We start from the raw sequence: 22,114 nt of genomic DNA, 5'->3' as shown, positions 1-22,114 counted from the left end.
AAGTAGTCCATCTGTCTTGCCTTGCCCGCTCCACTTGTCAGTATCTTTTATATCTTTTGCGTATATAATAGTCTTAGCAGTGAGGAGGAGTTGCTTTCACTCAACCCCTGCATTTGCTACGCAGGAGAATAACCAATGCATCCATTCAAATTTTAGGAAGCAACTAAAGGATGATACTACTGTATCCTAGCTCCACATCTAAGTACCTTGAAGATATATATACCACTTAGGTCCTTATATGTGTAGATCGATATAGGAAATCTAGACTTTTACTTTTTTTTTGTTTAGAAAGCTTTATTGAATATAATTGACAATGTAGAACATCCGTACAAACAAAAATTGTAAAAAAAGAAAATTGTATCAAAATTAAGACCCAAACGGATATAGAGGCTAAACCAATTACAATAAGCTTTTCGAGGATTTTTTTTGTTTTTAAGAAGGAAAAGGAAAGAGAGAAAAGAAAAGAAAAAAGAGAAATGAAAGAGAGAGAGATGAAAAAGAGAGCAACATATATACATTCAACATGTAATATTTGTAAAAAAAAACCTAAGTAAAAGAAAAATTAAGTGGAGATAACTGTGAGCAAAGAAGAAAAAAAAGAAAAGCAAAAAAAAAAATTCAAACAACATGTATGGAGAGAAAATCAGTAAGTGGTAACCATAACAAATCCTTTTTGATTATTAAAGGTAAAGAGGTGGCAGAAGCACAATCAAGTCTATGATGGTGGCATAACAAATTCCACCAAGCATTATATGAGATTTTAGAAGTGTCCTTCCAGTTAGTTGTGATGATCTGAAAGGAAATAGCTATAAACAAAATCTATAAACTTTCATACATTACATGAAACATTCCAAAGAAGTGAGGGGCCACCCAAAAAAATAGGTAAAATGTCAAAAGGTATATCTGTATTTAAAATATCGTTCAGATTAGACCATATACGAGACCAAAGGGATATAACCAGGGGACAATGAAAAAACATATGAAGGAAGTCACTATTAGCATGTGGGCAGAACCAACAAGTCTTGGAATCAATTAATCTAAATTTGTGAAGATCGGAAGGGGTGAGTCTATTGTAGAAAAAATATAAAGTCTGTCTAGTGCTTGCGGAGCGAAAAGCTGTGTGTATTTTTGACCAGATAAAATCCCAAATTGGATAAGAAAATTCCTGAACTAAATCCTGTTCCCATATGAGTCCTAGTTTTGATTTGACACTGACAACCTGTGAAAGGGAAAGAATCTTATACATAGCAGCAGCTTTGAGAGGAGTAGACAAATCTGGCGAAGGGGAGAGGGTCGGACAATAATGGTCTGAGGGATGTTTTGAGAAAGTACTGAGGCTAGGGCCTTTTTTAGCAAGGGGTATTGGGAAGAATATGTATCGGAGACCTGGAAAGATTCGCGAATGTCAGAGAAATCCTTCGGTAATTTATTTTTAAGTAAGTGGTCATATGCGATGATGCCTTTATCAAACCACTCCTTCCAAAACAGCACCCTGTTATTAATTTGTAAGAATTTATTATACCAAATCGGGGTCTGGGAGTGAGAGTCAATATGTAAAGTAAAGAAGCGAGACAGTGAGAGAGCAAGCGCTTTGGAATGTTTAAAAATGGGGGTGATAAAGCGTTTTGGAGGCTGAGATAAACGAATCGCAGTAAGAAATGAAAAGGGTGAAATTTGTGTCAGTTCGATTGAACTTCAAGCAGGTCAGGTAGGGCAAGAGGAGTCTGAAAGAAAAGGCCACATCTGTTTTAATGTGAAAGCGGCGTGGTATGGGCTAATATTAGGAAAATTAATTCCACCTAGGTCTTTAGGTTGCTGAAGCCAGGACAAAGAAATCCTAGCTTTACGATTGTTCCATAAAAAGGTTATAAGGATTCGATTGATGATTTTGAAAAAAAGGAGCAGGAGAGAGATGGGGGACATGGCAAGATAGAAATTGACAATGGGAAAGAGCATCATTTTAATAGTTGAAAGTCTTCCCCACCAGTATAGGAAAAGAGGAGACCAACCTACAGTGAGATTAGATAACTTTTTCAGTGTGTCTGCATGATTGATATTAATAGATTCTCTAATAGTGTTCGCATATAGGACACCTAAACATTTGATGTTCCTCTGATTCCATTTGGAGCCAGAACCTTGAAACATGTCAGAGAGGCAGAATTTATTTAAAGGTAAAACCTCAGATTTATCGATATTTAACTTGTAACCAGAAACTAAAGAGTATTCATTTATTAAGGAGAAAAGGGAAGGCAGGGAAATAGACGGGTTAGAAATGTAAAGAAGAATATCATCAGCGTAAGCAGTATATTCAATATCAATATTCTGAAATTTGAAACCAGTATAAGACGATGAGCGCTTAATTTTTTCCAGGAAGGGTTCTAGAGCAAGAATGAAAAGAAGAGCGGAAAGGGGGCAACCTTATCTGGTACCTCTGTGGAGAGGAAAGTAGTTAGATTGAGAGCCGTTAACCCAGATGGAAGTGGAGGGGGTAGAATTTAGCAGTTGAATATGCTTAATAATATGGGGGCTAAAACCGTGCCATCTCAATGCTCCAAACATAAAGTCCCAACTCACCCTAGCAAATGCTTTCTCAGCATCTAATGTGATAGCTGCAACCGGAGAATCCATCTTTGAAGCAAGGTGAATGATGTTGAGAAAGGTTCTTGAATTGTCAGTAATTGATCTACCCTTAACAAACCCCGATTGATAAATGTTAATGAGATCTGGGATAACTTTATTGATGTGTTAGACCTGGCACCTTGGCGTGAGTTTCCCTTCCACTTTTTGCTGATGTGCCTCCGATGTTTTGCTGGTTTTCCGATACTCAGGGCACTGCACCACGGCTGACCCGTGCCGCAGTGCAAGTGCTCCCTACTGTAAATTGTACATGCGATTGGTATCCATGATTGGTTCATTGGATTTACTGTTAGTCCCTAGTAAAAGTGCACTAGGAGTGCCGGGGCTTGTAGATGCCAATACTGCTGGTGGGCCTGCAGCGCTGGTTACACCACCCACCGAAGCAGCCGTAAAGATGTGTCTGGGGACTGCGACCGCAGAACCCGCGTGCGGTCTCGTACTGTCACGCTAGCTGGGCAAGTGCACCCACTTGCCAGCCCCTGAACCTTCCCTTGACTACATATTAGTCACCCCTATGGTAGGCCTGCGGGCAGGGTGCGTTGTAGGTGTAAGGTAGGACAGGCCCTGATGTGTGTGGCATGTCCTAGTAGTGACTTACAACCAAAATCGTATTTCACTATTGAAGGCTACCTGCTTCCATTAGGCCAGACTGAGCTGCTGGAATTATTACACCCTATAATCCCAGCAGACTCAAGGAGCATGGTAGCGAGTCATGTTTAGTATGCCTGAACTCAGGATGATAAAATATTTCTTGTAGTCAAGTTTATTTTAGTATCCTGTGTTTGCAAACGCTACTTTTAGAAAGTTAGCGTTTGCTTGCCTAACCATTTCAGCCCGCCTCTGCTGGTATGTGTATCTGACTGTCTGGGATGTGTGAGTGACAGGGCTGGGGGATGACAGGTGGTGAATGCGCAGATTACACCTTAGTGGGAGGTAGGAGTGGCTCTTGACTCTGGATCTTGCTGTGCTCTGCCACCACAATGCTGGCTCCACCCTCCTGGGGAGCGACTGATGACTCAGCCGACACCTGGCCCAGGAAGGGCGAAGCCCCATCAACAAGGTACTCTGGCGGCCCCTGTCCGCACAATGCTGGCTCCACCTCCTGTGGGGCGTCTGATGCGCCTGCCCCTCACACTGAAAGCAGAAGCCGGAGTACACCCACCAGGGTACTCAAGGACTGAAAGTGGCTATGCAAAGGCCCCCCTGGCCTGGGAGAACAAAAGAAATACCGTATAAAAGAAGGAGCCCTGCTCCTTGAAAATTAGATCCGGTTTGGACTACAGAAGGAACTCTGCCCGACGAGAAGGACCGTGAAGGACAAGGAAGAGTGCTGTCTCTTGCCTGTGTCTGGTGCCTTGCTGCCGAAGGAGAGAAAAAAGGAAAGACTGCGAGAAGACTTTTACTTGACAAGACTTTGTGCCAAACTCTGCTGAAACGATCTCCAAGGGCTTGCTGCTGAACTTGCCCCCTGACCAGCGCCCCAGGACCAGTGGGCGCTACACCCTGAAGAAAGCGACTGTGTGTGCTGCTTATCGCTGCAGTACTGACAGAGGGGTCTGGGAGCGCTGGGCAAGCCTGCCACGCTCCCCGTAATCCAAGGTATCGATATCCTCCCGAACACCATGACCGGGACCCAAGGCAACAGCGAGAGCAAAGTGAGGTCCAGCCGCCGCTGGCCTGAAGACCGTGACCGCATCTGCACCGGGAACCGAGAGCAAAGCGAAGGAGGACCCGTCCGGTCCAAGCTCCCGAGCTGACTGTGCTTCGAGCCGTCAGCCCACCTGCAAAGACGGACAGCCGCCTGTGAGAACCCCCCTCTGGTCGGTATCCTGCCCGACAGCTCAGCTGTGAGCGCACAGCTGCAACCGGCCCTTGGCTGGGTACGTCCTGCACTTGGGGACCGTACTGCCACTGGCCGCCACCACAACAGCCGCCGCCTCCAGAGTCGGAGCGGACGACGAGGAAAGGACCCTGCCGCCACAGAGCACCGCTGCCCCGGTGACCCGTGACCTGCTCGGCTGAGAGCCGCAACGAACAGCGCCCCCGGGAAGGCAACGCGACGTGGGACAGCTCCCCTGGAAGCCGCCCGCTCCACAAGAACTTTGTTGAACCGGCCAGAAGGCCCTAAAGAACGCTTATTGCTAGAAAGAACTGTGGCAACTTGAACTAAGTAACTTGGAACCGCTATTTGAAAGTCTGATAACTGTATTCACCAGCCTGCTTGAAGTTTATATAAAGATATATATTTTTACAGAATACAGTTTGGTCTCATTGTGTGGTGGGTTGGTTGTGAGGGTGTAATATTGCAAGTGTTTAACCCTATGTGCCCCAAAAATTAGCCTAAGACTGCTTAAGCCACACTACCTAGAGGGTAAGCAGAGGTTGTCTGGAAGGTAACCCTCAGCCCTGACGAGGAAGAGAGAGTCCCTGCTTGTCGCTAGTGTTACACTGCGCCGACTAGAGCCTCCCCCTTCCTACATTGGACGCAGCGGTGAGGATTTTCGAATTTACACTTGCAGTATCTATACCTTAACTTCTGACCATTGCACAGTGATTACAGTCCAGTTACTTAGCCACAGACTTTGCTTTTTGCCGAAAGAAGATTCCGAGTGTGAGAACCATGCCGGGCACGAAGAGCCTGGATGGAGCGGAGTCCACGACCTCAGAGGTGTTGGAGGTCGAGTGGGACGCCGCGAAGCTGGATAAATACACCAAGGATGAGCTGAAGTTTTTTTGTAGAAAACTCAAGGTTCCGCACGCTGGTTGCAAGAATAAGCCAGAATTCTACAATGCCCTGAAAGCCTGGGTAGAGTCCAGAAAGGCCCGGGAGGATCAAGACGCCCTCGCGGAGCAAGATGCAACGGAGGAGCAGAATGCACTTGGGGATCTGGTGGATCTCGAAAGGCAAGACAGCGTGCACAGCTTTGGTAAAGGCCTGTCGCCAGAGGAGCTGGCAGACCGGAAAGAGACAAGGAATCACGAAAGAAAGCTGGCAGAATTGAAAATCCAACTGGAGCTTGAAACCAAAAGAATGGCGCTGGAAGAGCGAAAGCACCAAATGGATTACGAAGTGAAAATGAGGGAGATAAGTCTGAAGGAGAGAGGCTTGGATCATCCTCCCTCTGGTGGCAGCACATCGCCAGTGCAGGTAGAGTCAAGAGTGCACATCCCCAAAGATGTAGTTAAAGAGTTCTTTAAGGGGGATGACATAGGACAATGGTTTAGGGCATACGAAGTGGCCATGTCCTCCCACCGGGTCCCTGACAAGGATTGGGGAGCGGGGTTGTGGGGAAGGTTCCTTAGCGAAGGGCGAGATACCTTGCTAGATTTGCCCGTAGAAAATCAGAGATCCTATTCCCACATGAAAGAAGCTTTAATGAACAGGTACGGGCTTACCCCTGAAATGTATAGACAGAAGTTTAGGGGATGTACTAAGCGGCCTGGGAATACGTATGTGGAGTATGTGACTTATTTTTGCAGAGCACTGGATGGTTGGGTGAAGGGTAGCAAAGTGATTGATTTTCAAGGTCTCTTTGATTTAATTGCATGGGAGCACTTGTCTGATCACTGTTTTCCTGAGTTACGCCAACACCTGATCGATAGCAAGCTGTCCAACCCGAGGAAGCTTGCTGAGGAGGCGGACCGCTGGCTCAGCACCAGGGTCCACAAGGGTCCAGTGGGAGACTCCGCCAAGAGTGGGCAGGGTCCCCAGCAGAAGAGTGGGGGGACAAGGGGGGAAAACAGAAAGGGTTCCAAAAAGGCCCCCAAAGTAGTTCCCAGGGGAACCAGCAGCAAGGTTCTCAGCCTCCCCCACCCCCAAAGCAGAATGGGGCCCCGACAGGTAAGCCTGTTCCAAAGGGGCCCTTCAATTGTTACAAATGTGGCGAGCCTGGGCACATATCCAGTGACCCCAAGTGTCGCCTGTTTGGAAAACCCGCACCCACTGGTGCTCCGCCCCGTCAAGTGACTAGTGTTCACTTAGGAGAAGAAGTGATGGTCCCGGGGGGTGGAGATCCCGTTCACATGACCCTAGTCTCGCTAGGAGACAGCGAGATGATCCCTACGAACTACCTGCCCTCTAACACTAAGAAATATGGGCAGGTGGTGATCATCAACGGCAAGGAAGCTGAGGCTCTTCGAGACACAGGAGCCAGTGTGACTGCAGTGAGGCAGCACCTGGTGTCTCAAGAGCAGGTTGTACCCCATGCCTACTGTAGGGTTATCAACGCTGATAATTCGGAGAGTCAGTGTCCGATGGCTCAAGTTCCCTTCGAGTGGGGGGGGGTCTCTGGTACTCTGCAGGTCTGTGTAAGAAAAACCATGCCTGTTGACTGTTTGCTAGGGAATGACTTGGAGCACTCCCCTTGGGAAAAGGTGGAGAAAACGACTCACCTGCGGATGGTGGGTCTGCCTGACTGGGCGTGCGTGACCACCCGGTCGATGGCAGCCAGTAGGGGTGAGCAAGAGGTCCTGGGGCCTGAAGGAGAGGCCCAGGAACCGGCCTTAGGGAGAAGGCGCAGGGGGCGCGGGAAACCGGTCCCTGAAGTTCCCACGGTCCAGGAGGAAGCAGACCTTGAGGGGGATGCCCTGGAGCCTACAGGGGAACAGATTGCCGAGCTGGGGGACCTGCCTGAGCTGACCCATTGGCAGCAAGAAGGAGGACCCTCCAGGGAGGAATTCTGCAAGGAGCAGAAAGAATGCCCTTCTCTCGTGGGTATGCGGCAGCAGGCTGCAGACCAGGCCAATGGTGTTCAGGCCAAAACACATTATGTGTACTGGGAGAACGACCTCCTGTATTCAGAGCCTAAGGCTGCTGAACCTGGGTCAGCCCGTGTGCTGGTGGTACCCCAGAAGTTCAGAGCCTTCCTACTGGGGCTGGCTCACGATGTGCCTTTAGCAGGACATTTGGGGATGGACAAGACCTATGACAGGCTTGTCACCCACTTTTACTGGCCCCAAATGCACAAGAGCTCAGACGCTCATTGTAGAACCTGTCCGACTTGCCAGGCAAGTGGGAAGACCGGAGGGAAGAACAAGGCTCCCCTCCAACCCTTCCCTGTGGTTGGTACGCCATTCCAGAGAGTGGGTATTGACATCGTTGGGCCTCTGGACCCCAAGACAGCCATGGGCAACAGGTTCATCCTGGTCTTGGTGGATCACGCCACCCGGTACCCTGAAGCCATCCCTCTGAGGACAGTGACGGCCCCCGTGGTGGGACGTGCACTGATGGGAATTTTCTCACGAGTAGGAGTCCCTCTAGAGGTGGTGAGCGACAGGGGGACCAACTTCATATCCAAGTATATGAAGTCCCTTTGGCAAGAGTGTGGCGTAACGTACAAGTTCACCACACCTTACCATCCCCAAGGTAACGGGTTGGTTGAGAGATTCAACCGAACCCTGAAAGGCATGATCATGGGCCTAGAAGGTCCAATGAGGCGTAAGTGGGACGTCCTCTTACCATGCCTGCTCTTTGCATATCGCGAGGTACCACAGAAGTCCCTAGGGTTCAGCCCCTTTGAACTGCTGTACGGTCACCCCGTGAGAGGACCACTGAGTTTGGTAAAGGAAGGCTGGGTGCAATCTCCCAGGAAACCTCCCCAGAATGTATATAGCTACATGCTGGCCTTCAGAAACCAGACCAGACGCTTCAGACAACTTGCCGAGGCAAATCTGGAAGCGAGCCAGGAGGAGATGAAGCGGTGGTACGACCAGAATGCCACTCTGGTCGAGCTTCAGCCTGGACAAGAGGTGTATGTCCTGGCCCCAGTGGAGCCCTGTGCCCTTCAGGATAAGTGGACAGGTCCATTTGAGGTTGTGGAGCGCAAGAGCCCAGTGACATACTTGGTGGACATGAAGACGCCCAGGAACCCTTTGAGGGTCCTACATGTCAACCGCCTCAAGCCCCACTTGCGAAGGTCCGAAGTGGGCATGTTGTTGTCAACTGATGATGGAATGGAGGAGGAGTCGGAGCCTCTTCCTGACCTCTTAGTGGCCTGTGAGAAGGATGGGTCAGTGGATGGAGTTAACCTCTCACCCACCCTGACCCCCGAACAACAGGAAGACTGCCGCCAGTTGCTGGGGCAGTTTCCAGACCTGTTCTCCCTGGTTCCGAGTGTCACAGATTGGTGCGTCCATGATGTGGACACTGGAGACAGCTTACCTGTGAAGCATAAGGCTTACAGGGTGACTGACAGGGTCCGGGCCTGCATCAAGGAGGAGGTCTCCAAGATGCTTGCCCTTGGGGTGGTTGAGTCTTCCAGCAGTCCTTGGTCCAGCCCCGTGGTCTTGGTCCCGAAGGCTGCTGCGCCGGGAGCCACACCCGAACTCCGGTTCTGTGTGGACTACAGAGGACTCAATTCAGTCACGAAGACTGACGCGCACCCCATCCCCAGAGCTGATGAGCTCATTGATCGGCTGGGGGCTGCCCGGTTCCTCAGTACGTTTGATTTGACGTCTGGGTACTGGCAGATCGCCTTGACCGATGGGGCAAAGGAGAGGTCGGCATTCTCTACACCAGATGGGCATTTCCAGTTCCGGGTTATGCCATTTGGAATGAAGAATGCCCCTGCCACCTTTCAGAGATTGGTCAACCAGGTGTTGGCTGGGCTGGACGAGTTCAGTGCCGCCTACCTGGATGACATCGCGGTGTTCAGTGGCACCTGGCCAGAACACCTGCAACACCTCTGGGAAGTGTTGATGGCCCTGCGCAGAGCAGGCCTCACAATCAAGGCAAGCAAGTGCCAGATTGGGCAGGGTTCCGTGGTGTACTTGGGACACCAAGAGGGGAGTGGCAAGGTAGCACCCTTGCAACCCAAAATCGAGACCATCCTGGCTTGGGAACCCCCCAAGACCCAGACTGCAGTGAGAGCCTTCCTGGGGCTCACTGGGTATTACAGGAGGTTTGTCAAGGGCTATGGCACGATTGTGACCCCCTTGACAGAGCTGACTTCGAAGAAGCAGCCCAGGAATGTGATTTGGACTGACACCTGTCAGAAGGCTTTTGACACCCTGAAGACTGCCATGTGCACGGCGCCCATGCTCCTGGCTCCTGATTTCTCCAAGGAATTCATAGTGCAAACAGACGCTTCAGAGCATGGTGTAGGGGCTGTTCTTTCACAGATGACTGAGGAGGGCTTTGACCAACCCGTAGCCTTCATAAGTAGGAGGTTACTTCCACGGGAAAGTAGGTGGAGTGCAATAGAGCGTGAAGCATTTGCTGTGGTCTGGGTGCTGAAGAAGCTAAGACCCTACTTGTTTGGGTCTCACTTCCGAGTTCAGACGGACCACAGGCCCCTCAGATGGTTGATGCAAATGAGGGGTGAGAACCCGAAACTGTTGAGGTGGTCCATTTCTCTACAGAGTATGGACTTTACGGTGGAACACCGCCCGGGCACCGATCACGCCAACGCTGACGGTCTGTCCAGATTTTTCCGCCTTAGTGATGTGGAACTCCCTGGGGAAGGGTAGTTCCCCCCACATTTCAGCTGGAGGGGACACATGTTAGACCTGGCACCTTGGCGTGAGTTTCCCTTCCACTTTTTGCTGATGTGCCTCCGATGTTTTGCTGGTTTTCCGATACTCAGGGCACTGCGCCACGGCTGACCCGTGCCACAGTGCAAGTGCTCCCTACTGTAAATTGTACATGCGATTGGTATCCATGATTGGTTCATTGGATTTACTGTTAGTCCCTAGTAAAAGTGCACTAGGAGTGCCGGGGCTTGTAGATGCCAATACTGCTGGTGGGCCTGCAGCGCTGGTTACGCCACCCACCGAAGCAGCCGTAAAGATGTGTCTGGGGACTGCGACCGCAGAACCCGCGTGCGGTCTCGTACTGTCACGCTAGCTGGGCAAGTGCACCCACTTGCCAGCCCCTGAACCTTCCCTTGACTACATATTAGTCACCCCTATGGTAGGCCTGCGGGCAGGGTGCGTTGTAGGTGTAAGGTAGGACAGGCCCTGATGTGTGTGGCATGTCCTAGTAGTGACTTACAACCAAAATCGTATTTCACTATTGAAGGCTACCTGCTTCCATTAGGCCAGACTGAGCTGCTGGAATTATTACACCCTATAATCCCAGCAGGCTCAAGGAGCATGGTAGCGAGTCATGTTTAGTATGCCTGAACTCAGGATGATAACATATTTCTTGTAGTCAAGTTTATTTTAGTATCCTGTGTTTTCAAACGCTACTTTTAGAAAGTTAGCGTTTGCTTGCCTAACCATTTCAGCCCGCCTCTGCTGGTATGTGTATCTGACTGTCTGGGATGTGTGAGTGACAGGGCTGGGGGATGACAGGTGGTGAATGCGCAGATTACACCTTAGTGGGAGGTAGGAGTGGCTCTTGACTCTGGATCTTGCTGTGCTCTGCCACCACAATGCTGGCTCCACCCTCCTGGGGAGCGACTGATGACTCAGCCGAGACCTGGCCCAGGAAGGGCGAAGCCCCATCAACAAGGTACTCTGGCGGCCCCTGTCCGCACAATGCTGGCTCCACCTCCTGTGGGGCGTCTGATGCGCCTGCCCCTCACACTGAAAGCAGAAGCCGGAGTACACCCACCAGGGTACTCAAGGACTGAAAGTGGCTATGCAAAGGCCCCCCTGGCCTGGGAGAACAAAAGAAATACCGTATAAAAGAAGGAGCCCTGCTCCTTGAAAATTAGATCCGGTTTGGGCTACAGAAGGAACTCTGCCCGACGAGAAGGACCGTGAAGGACAAGGAAGAGTGCTGTCTCTTGCCTGTGTCTGGTGCCTTGCTGCCGAAGGAAAGAAAAAAGGAAAGACTGCGAGAAGACTTTTACTTGACAAGACTTTGTGCCAAACTCTGCTGAAACGATCTCCAAGGGCTTGCTGCTGAACTTGCCCCCTGACCAGCGCCCCAGGACCAGTGGGCGCTACACCCTGAAGAAAGCGACTGTGTGTGCTGCTTATCGCTGCAGTACTGACAGAGGGGTCTGGGAGCGCTGGGCAAGCCTGCCACGCTCCCCGTAATCCAAGGTATCGATATCCTCCCGAACACCGTGACCGGGACCCAAGGCAACAGCGAGAGCAAAGTGAGGTCCAGCCGCCGCTGGCCTGAACACCGTGACCGCATCTGCACCGGGAACCGAGAGCAAAGCGAAGGAGGACCCGTCCAGTCCAAGCTCCCGAGCTGACTGTGCTTCGAGCCGTCAGCCCACCTGCAAAGACGGACAGCCGCCCTGTGAGAACCCCCCTCTGGTCGGTATCCTGCCCGACAGCTCATCTGTGAGCGCACAGCTGCAACCGGCCCTTGGCTGGGTACGTCCTGCACTTGGGGACCGTACTGCCACTGGCCGCCACCACAACAGCCGCCGCCTCCAGAGTCGGAGCGGACGACGAGGAAAGGACCCTGCCGCCACAGAGCACCGCTGCCCCGGCTGACCCGTGACCTGCTCGGCTGAGAGCCGCAACGAACAGCGCCCCCGGGAAGGCAACGCGACGTGGGACAGCTCCCCTGGAAGCCGCCCGCTCCACAAGAACTTTGTTGAACCGGCCAGAAGGCCCTAAAGAACGCTTATTGCTAGAAAGAACTGTGGCAACTTGAACTAAGTAACTTGGAACCGCTATTTGAAAGTCTGATAACTGTATTCACCAGCCTGCTTGAAGTTTATATAAAGATATATATTTTTACAGAATACAGTTTGGTCTCATTGTGTGGTGGGTTGGTTGTGAGGGTGTAATATTGCAAGTGTTTAACCCTATGTGCCCCAAAGATTAGCCTAAGACTGCTTAAGCCACACTACCTAGAGGGTAAGCAGAGGTTGTCTGGAAGGTAACCCTCAGCCCTGACGAGGAAGAGAGAGTCCCTGCTTGTCGCTAGTGTTACACTGCGCCGACTAGAGCCTCCCCCTTCCTACATGATGCAAATGGCTAAAATTTTAGAATACATTTTACAATCAGTGTTAATTAAGGAGATAGGCCTATAATTTTTGCACATGGAAGGATCTTTGTCCTTTTTAGGGATCAAGCATAACATTGCGTGAGTGAAAGAGCCAATAGATTTACCTGTAGTTAAAAAATAATTAATCAGTTAGAGTAGATGGGGTATTAAGATTGATTTAAAGTGAAGATAAAAGTGAACAGTAAAGCCATATGGGCCTGGGTTTTATCTTTGGTCAACCGAGTAATGGCATTGACTATTTCTTTATCTGAAATAGGAGTATCTAGGGATTTGAGATCTATAGAAGTTTTGGGAGATTTAGGAATTATTTGAAAAAAGGAGTCAATTTGCGCAGAAGACGGAATGGATTCTGGAGTGTATAGGGAGGTATAATACTGAACAAAACAGTCAAGGATTTTATCGTTCGTAGAATGACAAACTCCCTGATTATCTTTAATAGCAATAATTTTGGATTTTTGCTTCTTAATTTTTAGATAGTTTGCAAGAGATTTACCCGCCTTGTTCCGTCCACCATACATCTTTGCATTAAATCTGAGAAGATTATTACTGGCAGAATCCCATGAGTGTTTATTATATTGCATTTTCACTTTAATGAGAGAAGATAGTGTGTCAGTGGAGTTTGTTTTGAAATATTGATGTTCAAGATCTTTATTCTGTTTGAGGATAAGGGAAGACAGGAAGAGAGCTCTCTTCTTCTTCTGAGATACATAAGCAACGATAAAGCCTCGTGCGGCAGCCTTGATGGCATCCCAAACAGAATGAAATTGAGGAGTAGAATAAAGATTTTTAAGGAAAAACTCGTCCATAAAGGAAGTAAATTGTTCAACAAATTGGAAGTCTAAGAGGAGAGAATTATTAAAGCGCCATCGACGAGAGGTGGGAGGGGGTGTAGGGTAATACAGATCTAGAATGATGGGGGCGTGATCTGAACTGAGGATAGAGCCTATTTCTGAATTAGTCATGAATTGCAAGGCATGTTGTGTAAGGAAAATTTAATCAATTTCTTGAATGAGATTTATGAACAGGGGAAAAGAAGGAGAATTCTAATGTGTCTGGATAGGAAATTCTCCATATGTCTATTAGACCTCTAGAGGAAATGGCTCTATAGAAGGATTTTTGCATCTTATTGGGGACATATTTGGTTTGGGATTTCCGATCCAGAAAGGGGTCCATGTGTTGGTTACAATCACCACCCACAATTAAGCTATCAGCTGCATGTGAAGACAGATTAGTGGAAAATGAATTCCAAAAAGCTAAATCAATGCCATTAGGACCATAAACATTACAAAAGGAAAATTGTGTATCATTAATAGTAGTATTCAAAAACAACCATCTACCATTGTTAACATGAAACTCATTTCGTAACTGAACATTTAACTATTTGTGAAACAAAATAACAACACCATTTTTATTATTCACTGCTGGAGAACAAAAAAAATTCTCCTACCTATTGCTTACGTAGTGAAGACAAATGTAGTTTGAGGTGTGGTTCTTGCAACAATGCAATTTGACATTTCAATCTCGCCAAATGAGATAAGACTCGATGTTTTTTAACGGGGTTGCGAATACCTTTAACATTCCAAGAGATAACGCGACAACCCTTCATGAGTACATGTTAAGTAAAGGTAAGTAGAAGAATATAGAAAGTAAGATAGGGAAGAGAATAGGGAACTAATTAGCAAGGAAAGGAGTGGAGAGACAAAGATAGCAGAGTACAATACCAGGATAGGCATTCGTAAGAAATTATCGCAGCAGGAACAAGATAAGAAAAAAGTACGAAGCCAAAGGTTGAGATGAAATTGAAAAAAAATGAGAAGAAAGTCAAAAAAGGGATAATGTTGCCAGAAAAACAATAGAGAGGAGTAAAGAAATAGTGTAGAAGAAGATAAAGAAGAAGAGATGACAGAAAGCCAAGGGCTTTAGTCATGGTAATGAAATAAAAAAGAACAAGGAACATTGTTAAGGGCAGGGGGGACGGTAAAAACCAGAACAGCCACACTATTGGGGAGGGGCTCCAAGAAACAAATATCGCTAATACAATATCAGATGAAAAGGAAAGGATAATATATTTCAATAAGGAAATCATAGCAAATGAGATAAGAAAAACGGGAGCTTACCAGAGACAGGGGAACAAGTTAACCGGATACGTCAAACAAACAGACAGACGGATGATATACGCAGGAATCTTCAACCACAGCACAAGAAAAACGGACAAAAGGAAAAATTAACAATGACAAACACCAAATGCAGAACCTAAGGATTGAAGTAGAAGACATAGTAAACATTCAATGTTTGCCAAGTTCCATGTGCTCCTCTCGATGTGTATGAATGAACTTCCGAGATCAGCTGGAGCCGCAAATGAAAAAGTTCTGTCCTTGTAAGTCACTTTAAAGAAACAGGGATGTATAAGGCCATAGCGGGCGTTCATGGATTTTAATGCTGGCCTGAGGTCCTGAAATTCTTTGTGTCTACTGGCAGTTGGTTTGGATACATCCTGACTGAAAAAAACCTTGTGACCTGACCAGTACATTTTTTGTGTTGTTTAGCAGCCTTTAGGATTTCCATAAGATCAGAGTATAACAGAAAATAGGCGAAGATACCTCTTGGTTTGCTGGCGGAGGATGCATTTTGAGGCCCTAGTCTATGTGCTCTTTAAATATTAAATTCAACTGATTTTGATAGTCCAACAATCTGCAAAACCGGAGTTTTCAAGAAGGTGATCATATCGGGCTTTCAGAACCTTCCGGAATGCCATAAATTCGAAGAATATTATGCCGGTTCCGATTTTCTAAATCCTCAGTAGATTTTTTAAGTTGATGAACTTCCTTGGTAAGGGTCTCAACTTTAGCTATGACATCCTGTGCGTCGCTCACCTTTTGTTCCACATCAGATAGTCTCATGACAAGGCCGTATCATTTTTCCTCAATTCTTTGGAGGGTGGTAGTAGTGTCCGACATGAAAGGGCGGAAGAGACGCAATTTATCCATGATGTCTTCCAATGTGATGGGAAGAGGGGACTTAGTTGGAGAGGAAGGGTCTTTTTGAGGTGTTTACTGTTGTTGGCTGTAGAGTCCTTCCGACCTCCAGAAGAAGTCCCAGCATTTCTATGCGACTTATTAGAAAGCACAAGATCCATTTTGAAGATTTGAGACAGTCCAAAAACCAGGTGAAAAGAACAGTATCAATTCAGCCAGTACAAAAAGCTGCATTAAATCAAATAAATACGCATATAAGGGGAGCTGTTTTGGGAAGCTCAGCGCGTTGTTGGTATAATGCGCTGCTTAACAGCTAAATGCAGGAAGAAGCAAGCGCCAATACCATGACTTCCACAATACTGTCAAAAGTATGACAACCACACTGCTAATAAAACTATGCAGAGTTGAATGCACAGTTAAAATTGTTTATACAGTAGCAGCAGCAGTAATATTAAATGGGATGCAGAGTCTTCTAGGTATATTCACAACAAAAGCCACGAGCTGAGTTAAAAGTAACTGTGCTTGAATGAGCTCACATGCTGTGGAGAAACGCCCCAGAAGAGTAAGTTACAAAAACTCACATGTGGTAACAGCCACCATTTATATAGAGAAATTAGGTGAATTTACTTGCATTGTGGAGGTTTTATTCTGGGCCAGACATAATGCGGGTCTGCTGAGGAGATTTGTAAAGCGCCGCTGGTAGCGGGAACAAAATAGCAGCCGCAGTATCGAGGAACAACAGGGTAATCCAAATTATGCAGAAAACGGGTCAACGCATCGTCAAAACAGGTCAGAAACTCACCTACCAGCTCCTGGCGGTTTCAGACGAAAGCGCATGTACTTGGGGGAAGATATGGCCCCGTTGAAATGTCCCTTTGTGAGGCAGTTTGTCCCGGTGCTGCAGAACCTCCTCAGGGTGCTGCCATCTTGCTGCCACCTCCGTGCACCCGGTTGTAGACTTTTACTTACCTGTAGATTTTTTTTATTTAGTACCACTGATAATATGACTTCAATATTTAGTATGCACACAAATGCATTCAATGCACAGTGACCAAGTTAATATACAGCAAGCCCTATGTTATATGCAGCATTATGCGAACACATAGACCCTCATCACGAATGATGGAATTTCACCCCGTGTAACAACTGTGGGTGGAATTCCACCATCCACAATTATGATTGTTCAAGTGTCCTTGGCCCCGAATTATCAGGTATGCAAGTTAATGGCAAGGGGCCGAAGACACTAAACACTCAGTTGAGCTGCATGAGCAAAAGCAGCAGGCTGGAGCATAGCCTAGTTCCTTCCGGGCCCCAACTGCAGCACAGTGGGACTAGACAATGCTTACCTAGGACAGATTCAATCCTGCCCGAAAGCGTCATCTGCACCCAACCATTGACCATTGCCCCACCAGCCCTTACTCTGACACTTTTCACCTGCTTTAAGCAGTTGAGAAATGTCAGAGCTCTGGTCGATGAAACAGGGAAACAGTACATGGAAAGAAGCCTGGTATTTCTGGGTCTGTCTGCTTATTCTCTATTCTTAGGACATAAGGTGTAGTTTCTGGAATTTGGTGCAGGGATACCAAACTGAATCGAAGATTTCAGTCATCTGGAATCCCTGCTGCAAAGTCACTGTAGTATTGAGGACTATTGGGTCAGTTCAACACTAGTATTAATTTCTGGCAGATGTGGCCCCTAGCCTCAACCTAATTCTCTTTTCAGCCCTCAAACGGGTTCTCAATACCAAATTTTTGGGCACATCTTTTCTACATTAAGAGGATTTTCTTCACAATAATGTTTGGGATTTGATAGAGTTGTAAGTGTGAATTGTTAAGTTACTGCAAATGACAGCAGTGTGGCATTTTTCAATTGTAGACGCTGGTCAAAGTAAATGTCAACTGGAAAGAGCACAGGCCTTGGAGCAGGCAAAAAAGCCACAGGAGGCGGTCTTTATCCCGGAATGCAACGAGAATGGCTCCTTCACTCAAGTAAGTTCTATGTCTATTGGAAAAACTTATTTCTGACTTTAAAACTGAAAAAGAGACTAGAACTTGCAACCCCCCGCGTTCTTGAGACCCTTACTGGTGAGTAGTTGCACCTAACAAACACCTGATTGATTTATTGGATGAATTATAACAATGATGGAAATATTTTTAATAAGTGGTAGAGCCAAATATGAACACATTGTGCAAGGTCTTCAACAAGATCTCCTGCTTTTACATAACCTGGCCTGCAGAGATAACATGATTTACTAGCCAACAAATCATTCTGCTTTGAGGTATTTGATAACATTGATATATCTGACCAGATTTCCCACTGACTGGAAACATGCTGAACAGGATTGTTTTGCCAAAAATAGTTGAGAAAGCTTCACATTAGGTAAAATCCAGATTGCAAATGGACTGTTCTGAAATCGGATTTGCTAAACTACCTATCTACATTATATTGTTCCTTGCACATACAGTTTCAATCATCAATTTAAACAATTATTAATTCAGCACCACATGTTCTTGAGTAAAGATGTTTGTAATGCTTCGTTTTATCCCTACAATGTTCCAGAAGCGCACCTTAGTTATTAATCTTGAAATAACGTTCACATCCCTAATCCAAGGGAATTAACCAATTTGGATTCAAAACTAATGTAAAGGTAATCTGCGTTTGGAAAGGAACAATAATCAGTACTTCTAGATTACATTTGTCTTGGTGAAATTAGACATTTGAAAACCATCAATTTTGAAAACTAATAAGACATTTTCCAATCTATCAATTCAGTGGCTGACGTGAGTGATAAAGGCTACAACAATTTAGGATATTGAATTACTAGTGACTGCTAAATTGAATTCCCTGTGATGTAGAGCTTTCCTGTGGTGGCACTGTGCAGTCTTTGTTTTCCAGGCAGTAATCGAGGTTAATGCCTTAGGCAGCTCTTATACCAGTGGCAGATCTTCCAGTGTGTTCAGGCACCTGGACTGATTAGAGGTTAAGCAAGTAAATAACTCTATTTTATTGATAACAAAATAATTCTCAATAAAATAGCCACATTAAGACAATAAAAAACTAAAACTCCCTGGGTCAGAATACAGATACTAAAAAGGATTACTTACAGCCAACATTAACACAATAAGTTAAATCATGCTATTTCGGATGTGTCACATGCTATCCTAACTCATTAAATTGCGATTACAACCAAGCTGATAAAGTTCTGTTTCGTGGCTCCCTTAAAAGTTGTCATAAAACGTATTCTGAAGATGAAGTATAGTTGGGCATAGACATATTATAGGTCTGATACACAAAGGTAAACTTACACTTTTGTGTAAGTTTACGATTTTTTGCAATTCACTAAGTACATTTACAAGTAGTATCTTTACAACTGCGTTGTCTCCGCAGTCATGCTGGAGACTCCGTGCATAAAGGTACTACTCGTAAAGTTGCTTTGTGAATTGCAAAAAATCGTAAACTTACACAAAAGTGTACGTTTATCTTTGTAAATAAGGCCCTCAATGTTTTACAGATTCTTCAACAGCGCTGTATAAGCAACACAACCTATTCCTTTTAGCAACAGTGTCCAGGTGCTGTCAGACAGATTAAAATATAAAATAATCTTATGTGTAAAAATTCTATTTTTATTCTAGAAACAAGGGAATAAATTCACAATATTTTGCCGTAGGACAGCGCAGCAAGCCTTCCAGCTGCACTGCCATATGTCAAAAGAAAAGGGCAGGAATGTACTGTATCAAAAAGATGCACAAACTGCAGCCGAGCGCCAACACAGGCACCCTTGCACCACGGTGCAAGGGTGTCTGTGTTGTTGGCATGATTCTTTTTGTGCAAGAAGGGACACCTTCCTACACAAAAGCAATCAAAGGTGGCGTTTACCGCGTTCTATGTGTGCTGCAGAATGCAGCACACGTGGAAAGAGGAAAAATTAGGAGAAATGTTAACATTTCTACTTGTTATACCTGCTTTGAGAAGGCGTCAGTTTTGGCATTGCCCCAGATTTACGCTATGTTCAAAAATCATGGATGTGGCATGGGAATGCCCACAGCAACACCCATGGAGCGCCCCTTCCACGGAAAATACGGCATTGCCGTACTCTGTATTTACAAGGTCATAAAAAAACCACGCAGGGTGGCTTTGCGTGACCTCGTAAATATGGCGTGACCTCGTAAATATGGACCAGCACACTGCGACACTGGAGCATCACAAAAGTGTCGCTCCGGCAGCGTAAAAGTGCCACAGGGGCATTGTAAATATTCCCGTAAGATTTGGATAAGGGAAAGGCTACCTCTTAACAGAATATGAACACTGAACCTAATGAGCATGTTATATGCTAAAGAGATAATCAAAAATTTGATAAGGATAGTTCGTTTTAGAGGCAATAAGTCATAAGGGACCCTGAATTCTGCATTTGATATTCTGTAGGAATCCGACATCTATGGTTTGCCAATAAAGAGTGAGAACTGTGTTTCCCAAGAAAACATTATTTGTAAATCGAAGCTTTCAAGTGATCCAGATCAGCGATAGCACACATGCAAAAATTGAAAAGCGTCTACAAGATGAAGGTTGATGGATAGAACCATGTGAATGTCCTGGTGGATGGGAGGCTGCGTGAGATAGTTAGGCGTTTTCTTGTGCATCTCTGCTGTAAAATCTGGAGAGCACTGTATAGAAGTGAGAAATTCTCATAGGTTCACCAGATGAGAACCCTACCTGAGGAAATTATTATTATTATGTTTCTTATATAGCGCCTGAATCGACCCCCGAAGGGGTATCTCCGCGCTTGCCTTGGGAACCCGTCCTGGCTTTTCCCTGTGAGATAGCCCCTACAGGGCATCCCCAAGGTGAAAGCCAGGCATCCCGCCGCGGGGGGCCGATGTGGAGATTAAGCAAGCTTAATGCCCAGAGTTGCAGAGTGTGAACCCATGATTAGGTCAGGCACCGAAGCGAGAATTATCGAGTCTATGGACATTTGAGCTCAAGACCCTACCGCGTCAGGAATTGAACCCTGGTCCCGGGTCTGACCTCTGCTTCAGGGTCTGCCTGCTCTAACCAGTGAGCCACACTTCTCCATGATCTATGATGCTGTTTCTGAAGCAGCAGTCCTAACCTTCTTTATGGCCATTAGTGTGCCTACAACGGGATTGTAAGCTTTGGCCTCACGAATTTCCCTAGCATTGTTGGTCCTGAAGTTATTACACATAGCCGATAAAATACATGCTTATGAAATGAACTGCGGTTCTAGGTTTAGTGAGGCAGAAATAAAGTGTTAAAATTAAATGATAAAAAGATGGATGGCGGGAAATAGTCATAGATCACAAGTCCAGCTTAACAACAATAAAATCACTTGAACAGAAACTGGGGGCGGGGGCTTATTTACAAGAAACTGACGCATCGCTGCGTTGAAGCAGCGATGCGCTAGTTTCCTTGCGCCTGCTTGGGAAACCCTTGCACCACCTTGGATGCGCTGTATATAAAATACAGCCCACCATGGCACAAGGATTGCCAAATAAGTCAGAAATTCTGACGTATCTCTTGGCGCAAAACCCATGCGTTGCTGGAGTTGTTTCATAAGCCTGAAGCAACTCCAGTAATGCATGGGGGGGGCTATTCTTAATGAACTGCGTCACTCCTTATGCCTGCTCCAAGCAGGTTTTAATGCAGTGGTGTCTTAGAAGTGGCGCATTTACCAGAGGGGTAATGTGTCAATTTAGGAGGAGATCTTTTAGTTGTCTCTTGAAGCTCACGAAGGAGGGGTGAGTTCTTATACTTACTGGGATAGAGTTCCAGATTTTAGGTGCATAGCCTGAAAAGGAGCAAGGGAGGTCTTTTTGTTGTTTTGGGGAGGATGAGGAGCAGTGTGTTGGAGCTTGTTAGATTTCTTGTTTGGCCTGCTTTTGTGAGTTTAGATGCGAGTTAGTCTGGTTTACCAGTGTGTAGAGCTTTATAGGTGAGACAGGCTGTTTTGAAGCAGCAGCATGCTTCGATTGGTAGCCACTTTAGGTTTTTCAATGAGGGTGAGATGTGATTGTATCTCTTTGTTTTGGTGACCATCCTTGCTGCTGCATTTAGAGTGGTTCCAGGGGGGCTAGGTGCACTTTTGGAGTGCCTGTAAGAGTGGCATTCCCGTAGTCAAGTCTGGATAAAACTAGGCTCTGTATAGGAGTTTTTAGGTCATTTGGTGGAATGAAGGGCTTAATTTTGTTGAGGGGTTTGAGGTTATAGAAAGTGCCTTTCTCTGTGGATCTTATGTGTGTCCGCATGATACCCAGAGAGTTAGCCAGAGGGTCCAGGTCGTTTAGCCATACTTGGACCTGTGGTGATGGGCGTTGTTTGACAGCACAAAAATCATCATCTTTTCTTGGTTGAGTTTGAGGTGGTTGTGCTGTAGCCAGTTTTGAACTCTTATGAGCGTGGCATTAAGCCGGTGTATGTCATTTAATGAGGATATTTCTATTTTAAGCTGGGTATTGTCTGCACAAAGGTGGTAGGCAATTTTAGGTTGTCTAAGTATTGCGGTGTGGGGCTCCATGTATATGTTGAAGAGTGTTGGTGAGAGGAGTGAGCCTTGAGGGACATTTTGTGTGAT

At 46.4% G+C, this 22,114-nt stretch overlaps 1 protein-coding gene across 11 annotated transcripts in view; it reads left to right on the top strand.

Moving 5' to 3' along the window:
* Nucleotides 1-22,114, top strand: part of SMOC1 (SPARC related modular calcium binding 1) — a 798,909-nt gene that overhangs the window by 162,516 nt on the left and 614,279 nt on the right. For all 11 annotated transcript variants that reach the window (XM_086937178.1, XM_086937176.1, XM_086937174.1 and 8 more), the window contains exon 3: nt 17,404-17,516. In XM_086937178.1, the coding sequence (XP_086793304.1) occupies nt 17,404-17,516 (113 nt within the window). The remainder of the gene's footprint in view (nt 1-17,403; nt 17,517-22,114) is intronic.

The sequence above is a fragment of the Lissotriton vulgaris genome, chromosome 9 (genome assembly GCF_964263255.1).
Source record: "Lissotriton vulgaris chromosome 9, aLisVul1.2, whole genome shotgun sequence".
NCBI classification, from domain to species: domain Eukaryota; kingdom Metazoa; phylum Chordata; class Amphibia; order Caudata; family Salamandridae; genus Lissotriton; species Lissotriton vulgaris.
This window is presented reverse-complemented; position numbering and strand designations above follow the sequence as displayed.